General features: G+C 44.7%; 1 protein-coding gene across 6 annotated transcripts in view; it reads right to left on the bottom strand.

The window, feature by feature from the left end:
• Positions 1-1,062: 1,062 nt before the first annotated feature.
• Positions 1,063-17,343, bottom strand: part of arhgap32 (Rho GTPase activating protein 32) — a 539,690-nt gene continuing 523,409 nt past the window's right edge. For 5 of the 6 annotated variants that reach the window (XM_033049880.1, XM_033049882.1, XM_033049883.1 and 2 more), the window contains one exon: positions 3,920-9,163. In XM_033049880.1, the coding sequence (XP_032905771.1) occupies positions 6,851-9,163 (2,313 nt within the window). In that variant the 3' untranslated portion in view covers positions 3,920-6,850. Of the gene's footprint in view, positions 1,075-3,919; positions 9,164-17,343 lie in introns of those variants that run through there. The other variant, XR_004416763.1, reaches the window with a different exon arrangement.

Here is a 17,343-nt window from a genome sequence, read left to right as displayed (position 1 = left end):
CTTCTGGATTTTCAGCTCGTCTCTTGCACCTTGCCCGCAGCAAGTGAAATGGCTCTGAGAGCAGATGATGCCTGCAGTGATCCAGCCATTACGCAGAGGCCTTGAACCCATCCAAACATGATATGAACTATGGAATTATGCTCTCATGTAGACATCAGCAACTTACTTGGGGAGGGATGAATAACTCCATGTGCTTGCCGCTAACTTACCCACTAAACCCCAGCATGGGCTCCCAAATCAGTGTGGAAACAATTTGCCCACACGAGCCAACATATCCCATCTACTCTACTCCCACCTGCTTGCATTTGGCCCATATCCTTCCAAATCTGTCCTATCCATGTACCTGTCCACTTGTTTCTAAAACATTGCAATAGTCTGCCTCAACTCCTCCTCTGGCAGCTTGTTCCATACACCCATCACCCTTTATGTGAAAAAAGATTCCTATTAAATCTTTCTCCCTTTACCTTAAACCTATATCCGCTGCTTATTAATTCCCCTACTCTGGGTAAGAGACTCTGTCCGTTTACCCGATCCATTCCTCTAAATGTGAGGATGTCAGATGTGAGGGGATATTGTCCTGCATTTGCAGTTCTATCAGATCGTACCCATGCTCACGACAATGATCATGCTGGGAAACTCTCCCGATCAACCTGTTGAAAGGGCACGGGTCAAATTGAGAAGTGACTGCAGTCTCAGATGCGAATGGTCAACCAACAACCTCCTCCCCACCAAAAAACCCCATCTCAAACCCTCTCCAGGGAAGAGGCATCTGTTGACGTGATTCCTCCACGAGATGTTGGAACTACACCACTCAGATTCAAGTGCAGCCTCATCAAGTAGATGAGTACATCCAACAGCACTCAATCTGGAACTTGGACATATCTGGTAGTTTCCTGCAACCAAATGGAGATACTCCCTGGCACAGCTGTGGGTTGCTGCGAGAATTGCACCAAAACAGTGAACCACGTCTGGCTGAAGACCATAAGCATCAGAGGAAACCTCTCTCCACAATTTCCCATTTTCAGTTTAGTTTAGAGATACAGCGTGGGCATTTTGGCCCGGGTCTGTGCCAACCTGCAATCCCTGTACACTTGCACTATCCCACATACTAGGGACAATTTACAGAAGCCAATTAACCTACAAACCTGTGTGTCTTTGGAATGTGGGAGGAAACTGGAGTACCCGGGGAAAACCCAAGCGTGCTGCCCCTGGACACCTCTTGTAACTGGACACCTGTCTCCCTTCTCTCCATCCCCTCACTTTTCTCCTCTCCACTCCTTCCCCAACTTCTCTCCATTTTACTCATTTCCCTTCTTCTACAATTAACTAAGGTCATGGCTAGCCTTTTACTTTAGTGCCATTTTCCTGCTCTAACACCAGTCGTGACTTGGACATGCCAGATGTGAGTCTCCATGGCTAGAGAACTGGCACAACAGCGCAGCCATGTGAGACATCAGGTGCCGGGTTACTGCTCCAGCAATGTGTTCAATCCCGAGCCACGGAACTGTGTGTGTGGAGTTTATACATTCTTCCTGTGACTGTGCCGGTTTCACTGGGTATTCCACATTCCAAAGGCAGGCTGCCTGGTAGATTAATTACCCATTTTAATTTACCCCAAACTTAGATGTGTGGGATCACAATCAATTGAACGGCATACAGAAGTCAATAGATTGTGGGGGATAATCAATGGCTGAATTGCCTCCTATGCCAGAGGACACAAGAGAGGTTCCAGGATTCTTGACCTTCTTCACGCATTAGATTTTTCCTCATCTTGAATTCTAATGACCAACACTTTCTTTGAAACTGTAACTAAATCACTTCTCATTCTTGTTATTAGAGTGTAGGTGTAATCTCACCTCATGCAACCCACCATCCCAGGAGTCAACCAGGTGACCTCTTGCAGCACTCTCTCCATCACTGTGACCATGTCCCTTTAGTGATGAATCTGACCTATATCCTCGGTGTGGTCTCCTCAGGGCCCTAAATGATTGGAGCAAGCTTCGCGACTCCTGTATTCAGCCAATAAAATTTAGATTGCTGATCCGAGATGGATCAATGTACATAAACACTGTAGCATTGAGGGCTATCTTCTTCAGTGCTTATGTACTTGATAATCGTTTAAAACTGTCCTTATGTTCCTGCAAGTGCAGCAGGTTATAATGGCTCGCAAGTTTTACCACCAAGTTATTTTGAACAAAGTTGCCTCTAAAGAAGAAATGTTTTGAAGAAGGGTCTCAACCCGAAACGTTGCCTATTTCCTTCACTCCATAGATGCTTCCTCACCCGCTGAGTTTCTGCAGCATTTGTGTTTACCTTCTAAAGGAGAAATGGTTATTTATGTTTTAAAAAATGGAAGAGGAACTTGAGAGGCAGAATCCAAGATGATGAATTCTCTGGACATTAACTGGTTATTGCACAAAGATGATGACAGGGCGATGAACAGTTCAGTGGTGATCAGCAGTCACTAAGAAGTTTAGGCTTGAACAATAAATTAGCAACTAATTCATAGAAACATAGAAAACAGGTGCAGGAGGAGGCCATTCGGCCCTTCGAGCCAGCACCGCCATTCATTGTTATCATGGCTGATCGTCCCCTATCAATAACCCGTGCCTGCCTTCTCCCCATATCCCTTGACTCCACTAGCCCCTAGAGCTCTATCTAACTCTCTCTTAAATCCATCCAGTGATGTGGCCTCCACTGTGGCAGGGAATTCCATAAATTCACAACTCTCTGGGTGAAAAAGTTTTTTCTCACCTGAGTCTTAAATGACCTCCCCTTTATTCTAAGACTGTGGCCCCTAGTTCTGGACTCGCCCAACATTGGGTACAATTCAGGTGTGAGCAGTCACAGATTTAGATGTGGCAGCCTACAGGCTGAGGTGCGAGTAGACACAGGTTGAGGTGTGTGGTGTAGACAGGTTGTGCGAGGAGTCTACAGGTTCAGGTGCGAGTAGATTGTGACTAACCTTTCACAGAGAGTGACGTGGATATGTTGCCTCTAAATGGTTTAAAGCCACTGGTGATAGAGAAGCCACAGCTTCACAAACCTGAATCAGGTATCCTGGAAAGATCAAATCGTGTATTACCGCATCTGGGAGATCTTTCAGATTTCTGCAGAGTCCCCCACTTATTTATGTGTGGAAATTCCAGAATTTCAGCACAAATACAATTTATACCATGCATGTGATATTTTTTAAATGTAACTCCCTGGATGAGAAGTTTGGAATGTGTCTCCAATGCCTGCTCAATATTACTTTGGGAAAATTACACTGCAGCTGGTGACCAATGAATGCAACACATAATGCAGAGCCAATGTACCAGGTGTTGGTCTCTGGATGGCAAGTGTACCTGTGCTTGGGAACCATATGCATTCTGTTGTTGGATGCAGTTCAGGGTAGAAGCAAGAGATGTTTAGTTTAGGAAGGAACTGAAGTCTGAAGAAGAGTCTTGACTCGAAATGACACCCTCCAGAGATGCTCCCTGTCCTGCTGAGTTACTCCAGCATTTTGTGTTTATCTTTCGTTTAGCTTAGTTTAGAGATACAGTGTGCAAACCGGCCCTTCAGTCCACCGGGTCCGCACCGCCCAGCAATCCCCATACACTAGCACTAACCTACACACAATGGACAATTTACAACCAAAGTCAATTAACCTACAAACCTTTGGAAAGTGGGAGGAAACCAGAGGACCCTGAAAAAGCTCACGCGGTCACTGGGGGAACGTACAAACTACGTACAGGCAGCACCCATAGTCAGGATCGGACCCGGGTCTCTGGTGTTGTAAGGCAGCAACTCTACCGCTGTGCCACCATGCCGCCCCATATATGTGGACCTTATCGTTGAATTTAGTGCAGATCGCTTTGCAAATCCCTTAATGGTCGTAAGATTTCAACATTAAACCACAAGAAAACCACATCTGAGATGTTTTTAGTTGATGTTGCCTTTTTTATGTAATGCTGAGATCCTGTGTGGTGGAACAATGCAATTCTGCTGAATTGTGCAAGTCCAGCTTCATCAGTATTCAGTACAAAAGAACAGAAAAGAAAAATCACCTCTTGTTCCAATACACAATTGGCAGCAGCCAGCAGTGGGGAAATGCTCAGTATGTACAGGACTCACAAACAGATCCAGTATTTACACTTCATTACACCAGCTTTGCGTATCACTCTTTACACCAAGACAAACTCAAAAAGACACAGAAAATAGAGATGAATGACGGGTAGCAATTAATTTCCAGGTGACAGGTTTCCCAGTAGTGGATTCATCAGGAATTCGGATGTGTTGCAAACTTGGGCTATTATATTTCTCTTAAAGAAAACCACTGATGTGTTTCTCAAACATTATGTCTCATTAGCACAAGTACAAACGACCTTGACTTGTTTTTTCAGGCACTGGGTGAAACATACACTTCATGCTCTTACCACGGGTGACACAATAGCTAGCTCTATCTGGAGCTGCAGCAACACTGACCCCTTCATATATTACGACTGACAATGCATTTAATGATAACTTGAAGGGGGTCAGAGCCCATTTTACACTATGTTATATGGAGCACGTTGCAGGAAGCTAAACAAGCTTGCTGATTGAGAAGTGATGGCTAAGTTTACAGGCGCTACCACAGCAAGTAATTATTACTGAGGATAAATCATTATTCCTGTCTGTTAAGAATCTTAGTTATAGAGAGGGTTTCATCCCTGGCTGAAAGATAATTGGTAATCTAAAGTAACATTTGAAAATGCTGGAAATGCAGTGCACCTGATATCCAGGTTCATGTCGTGGCATCTGAAACGCACCCTGCACTCATAATCTGACACATCCACTGGACATTTCCAAGCCTCTCAGTTTGCTTTTCACTTTGTTTTGTCACAGTAGTGTCCTAATCACATAAAAAATAATGCACAATCAAAATAGTTTAGCATTTGATGGAAGAGATCATGCACAAGAGCACACACGGCTAAACTGTGCAGAACTGAGCTGCAGAAAGGGTTTTGCTTCAGTCTACCTACTGCGTGTGCATAATTTAGTAGGGGTTGGATGAAGTGATCCAATTACCAGGACATGTTCCCTGCACACATCCACCTTGTGCAGCCTTGCTTCCTGCTGCCTTGCTGGCTGAACATTCCAACAACCACTCACAACGGTCCAACTAGTTTACTTGGGTATCTCACCATCTTTAAACTTACACATTTGGTTAAACTGTTAACCTCTCCACTAAGAACATAACTCTCTGGCTATTTTTATTATCCATTGGCCAGCAGGTGTTATAACTACATCAATGCCGATGCAATAGATTTGGTTGACAGCTCTACAGTCAATAGAGGATGGCTACACTGAGTGTGGGCTGGTGCTTAGGTGGGGGCCCCAGTTTAATACATGGTGATATGCTGATCTGCACCCCCAGAATCTACCTACCTTTTCCCACATTCCCGAGCCATGGCAAGCCTCCCCCGACATTGACACCTCTTCCCATTGCACCTTAGACCACAGTCCCTTTCGTCAACTAATTTCCCATACCCCCCACCTTCACTCACACCACCTACAACATTATATTTCTGCCCACTGTTCCACACATCTACTTATTCCCAACTCCAAGCTCTGACCTTGTTTAAAGCTTGCTCATCTCCTGCTCTGATGAAAACTCTGTGATGTTAAGTTCCCCACTTTCTATTACTAGTTGAAACAATATTACATCTGTCTGCAAACATTCTCATGCTGGGCCCAGCAACTCACATAGACACCAGACCTGCCGTTTAATCTACCTCAAAAGGACAATCTCTTTACACAAGACCCTTGCTGCCAAGGTCTGTGATGGAGCACCATTCACTTTCACTGACCCCTTCTCAAAGCCATCTCTGACAGTGCACGAATGGTGCAGAGTGCTGGCCGTGACTTGGCAGCTCAGCTGCACTGTCGATCTGGACTAAACATACCCAGGACTCTAACCTGGCCATGGCAGTGGTTAAACCTTGATATAGCCAATTAAATGCACAACCCGTTTGCTACAACCCCTGCAACAGTACATGAGTACCTACTTAGAAGGTTCTAAAAGATATATCTAAGATCGGCTGAATTTACTAACCCTCAAGCATGAACATCCTCTGGATAACACTGGCACTGAGGTGGTCACTGTGTATTAGCCAGATGGCATATTGTGTGGTGATGTGTCACCACGGATGCTCAGTTAGAAACTCAAGTGGAGGACTGGCTCTGTACTTCTAACAAACCAATTTCAAACTATAAAGGAACTAATTTTCTGAGCCTGGTTTGCTTACACAGATGAAGAATATCTTCCAGATCATGGTTATTCAACCCCCGAGGCATGCAGTTGTGAGATGATGAGTGTAGACACAACCGAGGCAGACCTGCAACATGAGCAAGTGTGTGTGCGTTTGTTTGTGTGTGTGCGTGTGTGCGTTTGTGCGTCTGTGTGCGTGTGTGTGTTTGTGCGTCTGTGTGCGGGTGTGGGTTGGGGGAGAGGGGAACTGAGACAGAGCCAGCCCTATAGAGGAACTGTAGTTTGTATGAGATGGGGATTTGATCGAGACAGGGATTTAACAACTTCTCCTCAGCAGCTCCACTGAACAATAATGTTTCTCATCAGAAGGAATTTAGGACGATAATCCCTTTAACTGTTGATCCTCGTGCAGAGTATTGACAAGGCTAAACACTAAGCTGCGAGTCATTCACCAAGGGCACAAAATGCAATCTCACATTTCATACATGTGCTCAAAATACACAACACACAAGGCCCAATATTCGACATATTTTGCATTTAAAAACAGTACTCGGGTTATCTTTTGAAAAATAAAACAGTCCACTGCCCAGCAGAGACTGTAGAGAGTAAAATTTCTGCTCATTCCACGTGTAGTTCTGCTTCAGACCTCTGCAATGCCAGCTCAGTAGATAAGAAGCTTCCTTGGCCCAGAGCAGTGCTAAATGTCCTGGCCTGGGGATGACCGTAGCTGGGAGGGACAAACGGGGCACTCCCTCCCAAGCCTCGTTTCTGCTGCTGAGCCAGAGTGTGACAGTCATCCAGGTTGTCGTACTGAGACATGACCGTCAGTGTGCTGTGCCTCTTGCTGCTTGCGTGACCCAGGCAGGGGTATGGGTAGGAGAGAGACTGTTCCCTTGCCAGTGGCTCAGCATGCTGCTGATACTTGGTGCCGTAACTCCTCTCCACTTGGCCCGACATCAGTGGTTTGACAAGCTCTTCGGCCTCCTTGCTGTAGCAGTCTCTGGTCGGCAGGTCCCCGCCACCGCCTCTTACTTTCACTCTCTCTAAATCCGGCCTGTCCATTGCTGTCCGAAATGGATCTTCGTACATCTGCAAAGGCTCGTGAGAAGAAAGTACGTATTTGCCACTTGCGGATGGATATGTTCGTGAATCCGGGAGATCGGGCCTGTGCTTGGAGCCAAAGCCTGCTGATAGGGCCGAGTGCGTGTTGTACACGTGCCCCCCTTTTGAGTCTGTGGACCTTTGGCAGGAATCGTACAGCGACTGGTCGTACGCAGTTTCATGTGGCCTTCTGGTCCTGTTGGGGTTCTGTTTCTGAGGAAGGGCTGGCTTCTCAATCTGCCCATTTCCGAATGGTAAGTGGTGAGGAGTTGATGGCTGGAGATATGGCCCACTGTCCAGCTCACTGTCTGGGGAGTGGCGGACGTATTGTGGTTCAATGTCTGGGGTCTTCGAGGCAGCAGGATGCCACCTCTCCTTTCCCTCGCTCGTCACCATGCCAGTTTTCCCAGGATCGGACTTACTTCTGGAATGGTGAATCTCCAGGCCACCAAATTCCTCCTGCAAGTTTGGGGACACGTTGTCGTACTGCGACATCACCACCCCCCTGGTCTTCTGCCGGCTCCGAACCTCTCGCCGAATGGACTGGAAGCGGGACTTCTCCTCTGGGTCCCACACCATGTGGGCCAGTTTTGCATCCGCAGACGGGGGCACATCGCGACTCACAAAGCTGTGTTCGCGGCTCATTGCGTTGGCATGTGCGCCGCTGCGGGGGTAGTGGGGTGCGTTGGGATACGGGAAGATTTTACCCTGAAATCTACCCACGTAAGGTGGGATATCTCGGCTGGTGAAGGAATGGAATTGCCTTAGCCTGACTGAACCGTAGGCATCTGCCAGATCATAAAACATGCAGTCCGTCTCGTGCAGGTTCAGCCCAGAAGTGGAGTAAGGGCTGTACCTGTAATGAACACGACCATTTTCAAAGTATGGCTGCAGCTGAGTGACGTGGTAATCTGACTGAGGTGGAGGTGGCTGGCATGGCTTGTACTGGTAGATGGGTCTCTGATAATAGTACAGCTCATCATCCGGGGGCACCTCAGTTCTGGAAATGGGAACCGACCTGATGGAAGAAGGCGGCACGTGCAGGGAATGTACCCGCCTTATGGCTGGGTATACAGGCTCCTCAAACTGGGAATGTGGACACACAAATGGCCGCATGGCAGGATTCCCCACCGGGACGTAATCTGACCTCGACGGTCGATGTTTGGGAAGGTGAACGGAGGTTGCCTTGGACTGGCTGGTACAGTTGTTGAACCGAGATGCGCCCGAGGAAATGTTTTCTGGCCGGGAACCGTAGTGCAGATGCTGTGGTGTGCTCTCCGACCGGGATGGATAGGGTAAGTGCTGAGGGACGCTGTCAGCCCGGCACTGGTACATGACGGGTTTGGAGTGGGTGTGCTTCTGGTGGAAGTGGTTGTCCATATCCGGCAAGGACTCCACCTTGGAATGGTAAGGGTGCGACTGGCAGAGAAAAGGTGGCTTGGGAGGAGGAGGAGGAGGAGGTTGGGGTAAGGCATCCTCAATGGATGACGGTATGGTTGTCGAAGCCAGGAATGAATGGAAATTGGAGGCTGTAATGGTATCAGGCGCGGAATGGTTCGGTGGTGCCCTGCTTTCCGCTGATCGGAGGGGTGGTACTGGTGGAGTGGCACTGCAGACAGTGTGATCCACAGGGACAGGTTCTGCCCGTGGGTGTATAGCCGGTGCTTGGACATTGTCTCTTGCTTTCCCCTGATGCCCACAGTGGACATCCACACCCGCGGCTGGCCGATTAACGCAGCCACTACTGGGGCTGAACGCTGACCCGACCTGTTCAGGTTCACGTGGCTCAGACGGCTTCACCGGAGCTCCTGGAGACACTGTCGTTCGAACCTAGAAAGAGGAAAAACACAGATGATACAACAAATACCAGCTTTGGGAATTATTTAATTCTGGCTTTCAATTACTGGCACTTCTACTCGCTCATCCTGTAGTGTGAATGTTTCTTTTGTCCAAGGGTCTTGACCCAAACTGTCACCTATCCACTTTCACCAGAAATGCTGCCTGACCTGCTGAGTTTCTCCAGGTAGGAGTAACTCAACAGGTCAGTACGACTTGTATACATACTGACTCATTTGTATCCTTTTACGATTTATTTTGTCCAGGTTTGATGTCTGAATATTGGTGATGTGGAATTAGCAACCTCCCATTTTCATTTTCTTTCCCAGGCTGAACCATTGCTGTTAACCCAAGATCCCTAAACGTTTTGTGTGTGAGTGCACAGCTATCCTGATGAGGGGCTCAGATCAAGGACTGTAATGTCAGATGCACGGTACTAAATCTTCCACTCATTCACAGTGGAACTAATAGAACACACTAACATTTTATCAAAGTACATTGAAGTGTACACTGCATTTAAACGTACGCGAAGGCTGCTTCCCTCTCTTTCATCTGTTATATCTAGAGCAACAACTACAGTTTCATACTTGGAAACTAAAGGCAGATAATTGCATCCAGAGTGCCAGGCACTGTGATGTTCTTGTTTGTGGATTACATGTTGGGTTCAGCAGTGAAGAGTGCCAAAATTGGAACAATGGAACTGTAATGATCAGATTCTAACACAAAAAAACATACCCACGTGAGAGCTTAATATTAATATGACATGAACTTTCTCAGAACAACTGAAAATAAACAGAATTTAAGGTGAGGAAATCACTCCTGGTGTGTGTTTGTAAGAGTGGAACAAAGTACTCTTCAGAGAACTATAACCCCACAGTGGGGAGGTTGGCCCAGTGGGTGCATGCTTTCTTCTTGAAGGTTGGCCTGCTTCCTGGCTCTTTCCTTTACAACTACAACTTGACATCCTCTTTCCACAATAAGGTTTTGAAAGCTACAAGTGATCCAGCTTTTACCACATTTCCAGGCAACAGATCCCAGAACATAACTACTCGCCATGTAAGGAGCTTTTCCCCACACCACTGATGATGCTTAATCTTCCATTATGACCCTTCTACCAACTGGGGACAGTCTCTCCTTATTTGATTGAGAAAGATTTGGCAAATCCAACTAAACATAGAAGATCAGGTCCAACACCAAAAGAAGGTGATTTTAAAATAAATTACTAAACAAGAAATTGTATAATTAGTTTGGATATATAGCATGGAAACAGGCCCTTCGGCCCATCGAGTTTGTGCTGACCAGTGATCACCCTGTAGGCTAACACTATTTACAATTTTACCAAAGCCAATTAACCTTCAAATCTGCACACCTTTAGAGTGTGGGTGGAAACCAGAGCTCCCGGAGAAAACTCACGAGGTCACACGGAGAACATGCAAACTCCGTACGGACAGCACCTGTGGTCAGGATCAAACCCGGGTCTCTGGCGCTGTAAGGCAGCAAATCTACCGCTGCATCTGTGTGCCACCCAAACATGGGAATATATCAGGTTGATTTGGGACTTTTCATGTATATAATTCTGTTTCTCAGCTCTTCTAGTTGGCATGGGAGAGTTCCCGTTGATACAGATCTCATCCAGTTATAATGACTCATGTGCAAGATGATTATTAAACTCAAGTTAATTATTTCCAATGCAATCCTATGATCTGGATAATCAGCTTGAATTATATTTTTACGTTTCTATCATCTCACTCCTTTTGCAAATAATTTATGAATAATTAATGATTTCAAACGTTAAGAAGATCTTTGGTGGGATTATGTTCTAAATACCAAGCTATTTAAAACAAGACCATTGTTTCAGTAAATTGTCAGTGTAGTGATAACCTTAGACAGTAATTAACCTGTTCACTTAGTGAAGCAACAAATTATAATACACGTCAATTTTGCCGGAACTGATGATCTACCCATTGCTATATTAAATTATTCAACATTTTAACTATTAATAAGGCATGAATGATGGTTCGGCTAATTGGATATTAAGCAATCAATTAAAGGTCACCCAGCACTGTTGAGTTTCTTTGGGAGAAAATACCATAATGAAAGAACTGAGGAACTGGCACAAAAGATGAGTGGTGACCTGCATGGATCAGACACGACTGCATTGATGGGCTCAGTGAACTGCTCCTGCTTTCGTGTGTTTTAATGCTGACCCAGTAGAGAGAGTATGTGGCTCCAGACCCACTCTGGTGAGACTGACTATTAACTTGGCTCAGATATGACCTGTGTTGTTACTCAGGAGCATCAAGGTATCATGACCAAGGGTAATGCCAGACTGATCACCCATGATTGACCCAGGCACCAGATTCAGACACACAAAACCCAACTGACTGAGTGTTTCTCGTGAATGTCTGGAACCAAACATTTGAATTGGGAGTCCTGTAAACAGGCTATACTATCAAACTAAATGCTGGAGTAACTCAACAGATCAGGCAGCATCTCTGGAGAAAACGTATAGGTGACGTTTTGGGTCAAAACCTTTCTTCAGACTGAGAGTCAGGGGTGAATAAAACTACAGGTATGAAAAGGTTGCAACCAATCAGAGCTGGCACCGATCACCAAGGAAAGGATGAGCCCACAATGATTCATTGTTGGCTGTGGAAGAGGTGATAATGAAGGGGTATATGGATGTGAACGATGGAACTGGCAGGATGACTAGGGTGGCAAATGTGTTAAGAGAGGGGAAATGCAGGGGTTACTTGAAATTAGAGAAATCAATATTTGTACTGCTGGGTTGTAAGCTGCCCAAACTAAATATGAGGGTAGACAAAAATGCTGGAGAAACTCAGCGGGTGAGGCAGCATCTATGGAGTGAAGGAAATAGGCAACGTTTCGGGTCGAAACCCTTCATCAGACTAAATATGAGTTGCCGTTCCTCCAATTTGCGTGTGGCCTTACTTTGACAGAGACAGAGACTCTAAGATTTTGCCTTCCACCACAGTGAGGAGGTGTTTGGTGAACTCACTGTGGTGGATGTTAAATTTGTGTTGATTGTGTGTTTTTGCCATTTTTTAAATTATATGTATGACTGCAGGGAAACAAAATTTCGTTCAGACCGAAAGGTCTGAATGACAATAAAACGAATCTAATCTAATCTATCTAATCTAATTTGACAGTGGAGGTGGCCCAGGACAGAATGGTTAATGTAGGAATGGGGAGAGTTAAAATGTTTGGCAGTTCCTTTCTAAATACTATTATACTCACAGATCACACTTTGCTAACGTCCAGGTGTCTCCATCATTATCTCTGATGCTCTAGGTATCAAGAGCAGGACAAGCATTGTAAAGGTGCTATGTACTCAGGAGAGAATGACTGAAGGCAGTCCTCAGTATGGAGTCTAGCCCACATGAAGTCACATAAATCATATAACAATTACAGCACGGAAACAGGCCATCTCGGCCCTACAAGTCCGTGCCGAACATCTTTTTTCCCTTAGTCCCACCTGCCTGCACTCATACCATAACCCTCCATTCCCTTCTCATCCATATGCCTATCCAATTTATTTTTAAATGATACCAACGAACCTGCCTCCACCACTTCCACTGGAAGTTGATTCCACACCGCTACCACTCTCTGAGTAAAGAAGTTCCCCCTCATGTTACCCCTAAACTTCTGTCCCTTAATTCTGAAGTCATGTCCTCTTGTTTGAATCTTCCCTATTCTCAAAGGGAAAAGCTGATCCACATCAACTCTGTCTATCCCTCTCATCATTTTAAATACCTCTATCAAGTCCCCCCTTAACCTTCTGCGCTCCAGAGAATAAAGACCTAACTTATTCAACCTTTCTCTGTAACTTAGTTGTTGAAACCCAGGCAACATTCTAGTAAATCTCCTCTGTACTCTCTCTATTTTGTTGACATCCTTCCTATAATTGGGCGATCAAAATTGTACACCATACTCCAGATTTGGTCTCACCAATGCCTTGTACAATTTTAACATTACATCCCAGCTTCTATACTCAATGCTCTGATTTATAAAGGCTAGCATACCAAAAGTTTTCTTTACCACCCTATCTATATGAGATTCCACCTTCAAGGAACTATGCACGGTTATTCCCAGATCCCTCTGTTCAACTGTATTCTTCAATTCCCTACCATTTACCATGTACGTCCTATTTTGATTTGTCCTGCCAAGGTGTAGCACCTCACATTTATCAGCATTAAACTCCATCTGCCATCTTTCAGCCCATTCTTCCAAATGGCCTACATCACTCTGTAGACTTTGGAAATCCTCTTCATTATCCACAACACCCCCTATCTTGGTATCATCTGCATACTTACTAATCCAATTTACCACACCTTCATCCAGATCATTGATGTACATGACAAACAACAAAGGACCCAACACCGATCCCTGAGGCACCCCACTAGTCACCTGCCTCCAACCCGACAAACAACCATCCACCATTACCCTCTGGCTTCTCCCATTCAGCCACTGTTGAATCCATCTTGCTACTCCTGCATTTATACCCAACAGTTGAACCTTCTTAACCAACCTTCCATGAGGAACCTTGTCAAAGGCCTTACTAAAGTCCATATAGACAACATCCACTGCCTTACCCTCGTCAATTTCCCTAGTAACCTCTTCAAAAAATTCAAGAAGATTAGTCAAACATGACCTTCCAGGCACAAATCCATGCTGACTGTTCCTAATCAGACCCTGTTTATCCAGATGCTTATATATATTATCTCTAAGTATCTTTTCCATTAATTTGCCCACCACTGAAGTCAAACTAACAGGCCTATAATTGCTAGGTTTACTCTTAGAACCCTTTTTAAACAATGGAACAACATGCATGGGATAGGCATATGGATGAGAAGGGAATGGAGGGTTATGGTATGAGTGCAGGCAGGTGGGACTAAGGGAAGAAAATTGTTCGGCGCGGACTTGTAGGGCCGAGATGGCCTGTTTCCGTGCTGTAATTGTTATATGGTTATATGCGCAGTACGCCAATCCTCGGGGACTATTCCCATTTCTAATGACATTTGAAATATTTCTGTCATAGCCCCGGCTATTTCTACACTAACTTCCCTCAATGTCCTAGGGAATATCCTGTCAGGACCTGGAGACTTATCCACTTTTATATTTTTCAAAAGTATCAGTACTTCTTTTACTTTGAAACTCATAGTATCCATAGCTACTCTACTAGTTTCCCTTACCTCACATAATTCAATATCCTTCTCCTTGGTGAATACCGAAGAAAAGAAATTGTTCAATATCTCCCCCATCTTTTTTGGCTCTGCAGATAGCTGTCCACTCTGTCTCTCCAATGTACCAATTTTATCCCTCGTTTTCCTTTTGCTATTAATATAGCTGTAGAAACCCTTTGGATTTACTTTCACCTTACTTGCCCAAGCAACCTCATGTCTTCTTTTAGCTTTTCTAATTTCTTTCTTAAGGTTCTTTTTACATTCCTTATACTGCTCAAGCACCTCATTTACTTCATGCTGCCTATAATTATTGTAGATCTCCCTCTTTTTCCGAACAAGATGTCCAATTTCCCTTGAAAACCAGGGCACTTTCCAATTTTTACTGTTTCCTTTCAACCGAACAGGAACATAAAGATTCTGTACTCTTAAAATTTCCCCTTTAAATGTCCTCCATTTCTCTTCTACATCCTTCCCATAAAACAAAATGTTCCAGTTCACTCCTTTTAAATCATTTCGCATCTCATCAAAGTTAGCCTTTCTCCAATCAAAAATCTCAACCCTAGGTCCAGTTCTGACCCTCTCCATAATTATATTGAAACTAATGGTATTGTGATCACTGGACCCGAAGTGCTCCCCAACGCATACCTCCGCCATCTGTCCCGTCTCATTTCCTAACAGGAGGTCCAACACTGCCCCTCCTCTAGTAGGTACCTCTATGTATTGCTGCAAAAAACTATCCTGCACACATTTTACAAACTCCAAACCATCCAGCCCATTTACCGAATGTGTTTCCCAGTCTATGTGTGGAAAGTTGAAATCTCCCACAATCACTACTTTGTGCTTACTACTAATATCTGCTATCTCCTTACATATTTGCTCTTCCAATTCTCGATCCCCATTTGGCGGTCTATAATACACCCCTATAAGTGTTGCTACCCCTATAAGGAAATGAACCTCCTGATAATCACACATAAAACCCTTTGTCAGCTAAGGAATCAAATGCTCGGGATATCACAAGCATTTTAGGATAAGTCTTCCATGGTGATCATCTAGGGTCACTCAGTAATGCCACCACTGAATGGGCAAATTGTGAAGAGAAAGGTGTTAAATAGGAATGAGTGGGAGCAGCACAAACTATGATTGTGGGCAGCACAGTTTTGCAGCTAGCAGAGTTGCTGCCTTACAGCGTCAGAGATCTGGGCTCGATTCTAACCTTGGCTGCTATCTGTGTGGAGCTTCCACGTTCTCCCTGTGATGGCGTGGGTTTCCTCTGGGTGCTCTGGTTTCCTCCCACATCCCAAGGGCATGCGGTTTGCAGGCTAATTCCTAACACAGTGAAGAGGAATGTCCTTCTGGCAGTAACCTGGGTAGAAGGAGCCCTCTAACTAAAGCTAACTCACCAAGAAGCAGGTCTATGCCATTTGATGTTTCGTAGCTTTCAAAGGTCTTTTATTGTCACGTGCACCAATTAAGGTACAGTGATATGCAAATTACCATACAGCCATACTAAAAAAAAAGCAGCAAGACACACAACTACATAAAAGTTACCATAAACATCCACCACAGCGGATTCCCCACGTTTCTCACTGTGATGGAAGGCAATAAAGTCCAAGCTTCTTCCTCTTTATTGTGATGTCTGCAAATGTCCAGCAGCTACTATGTGTCACATCACTGTCACCATCACCAAGGTATTGGCAATATACGGGCTCATGATCAATGTCTATACTCATTTTTCACCTTTATTCCCTTTTCTGGAATCGAGCAGCTGGCTAGCATTCATATCCCATCTCTGATTACTCTGGAGAATGCATCAGCGGGCCACCTCTTGAACAACTGCAATAATGTAGTGACACCATGGAGTGCCTCACAAGTACACTTCAGAGGGTATTAAAGAGTTAACCAGCATCTGCAGAGAGAGAAACTGAGTTCACATGACAAGTGGACATTTCTTCACAACGGATCTGATTGTGTTAGTTCCGAAGAAAGGCCATCACTTGAAATGGGAACTATTTCCTTCCATATCTAGCATTTAGAGCTTTTGTTTTTCTCTAAGATGTAACCACATTGCTATGGGTTTGGGATTACATATAGATCAGGCCAAGCAAGCACAACAGATTTCTTGCCATGCAGGACGTTCATGAACATTTGCAACACTCCATTCATTTCATTAGTTAGTAATGACCTATGTGGCCATTCAAGGAAGTCTCTGAAGAATTTTAGTTTTATGCACACCATTACTGAGATTAGTTTTGGTTTTAAGCCACAAATCATTTAATTAACTGAATTTTAAATCCCACAACTGCAACAGTGGGATGTAAAATGATGTCTGATTTATTATTCTGCTAATTTAACTCACTGTGTTACCACCATACTCAGGTTTGCTTGAACCCTCCTTGAATACAGACTTACAAGTGTATATTCACAAAACGAAGCAACTCCACCACTGGTGGAGAAGTTCAAAGTACTGGAGGCCGGTCACATTCACTTGTCAATGGTGATGACATCTACACAGCTGGTGCAAGAAGACTCTTTGAATAGCCCTCTACTGAACAATGTTATGGCTCATGGTGTAAATGGAAAACATAAAAAGACAAAGTTGAAACATATGCAACCATGCTGTGTGAGAAGTACTTTTGTATCCCGTCTTTATCCTAATCCATGTGCTACACTCAGCACTATAGCCTAGGTTGATGGATTCTGAGACATCACCTCAGGGGATAGACTGCAGTCTACAAGCCCATGGAAATCCACGGCTACATATGACAACATTATCTCCATCCGTCAACATGTCCCATAGAAACATGGAAAAATAGGTGCAGGAGTAGGCCATTCGGCCCTTCGAGCCAGCACCGCCATTCAATATGATCATGGCTGATCATCTAAAATCAGGGTCTCGACCCAGAATGAGATGCTGCCTGTCCCGTTGAGTTACTCCAGCATTTAGTTCTATCTAACAAAAACTTCCAGTTG

This window comes from Amblyraja radiata, chromosome 33, assembly GCF_010909765.2.
Source record: "Amblyraja radiata isolate CabotCenter1 chromosome 33, sAmbRad1.1.pri, whole genome shotgun sequence".
NCBI lineage: Eukaryota > Metazoa > Chordata > Chondrichthyes > Rajiformes > Rajidae > Amblyraja > Amblyraja radiata.
Note: the sequence above shows the minus strand (reverse complement) of the source record. Positions and strands in the feature narration are given on the sequence as shown.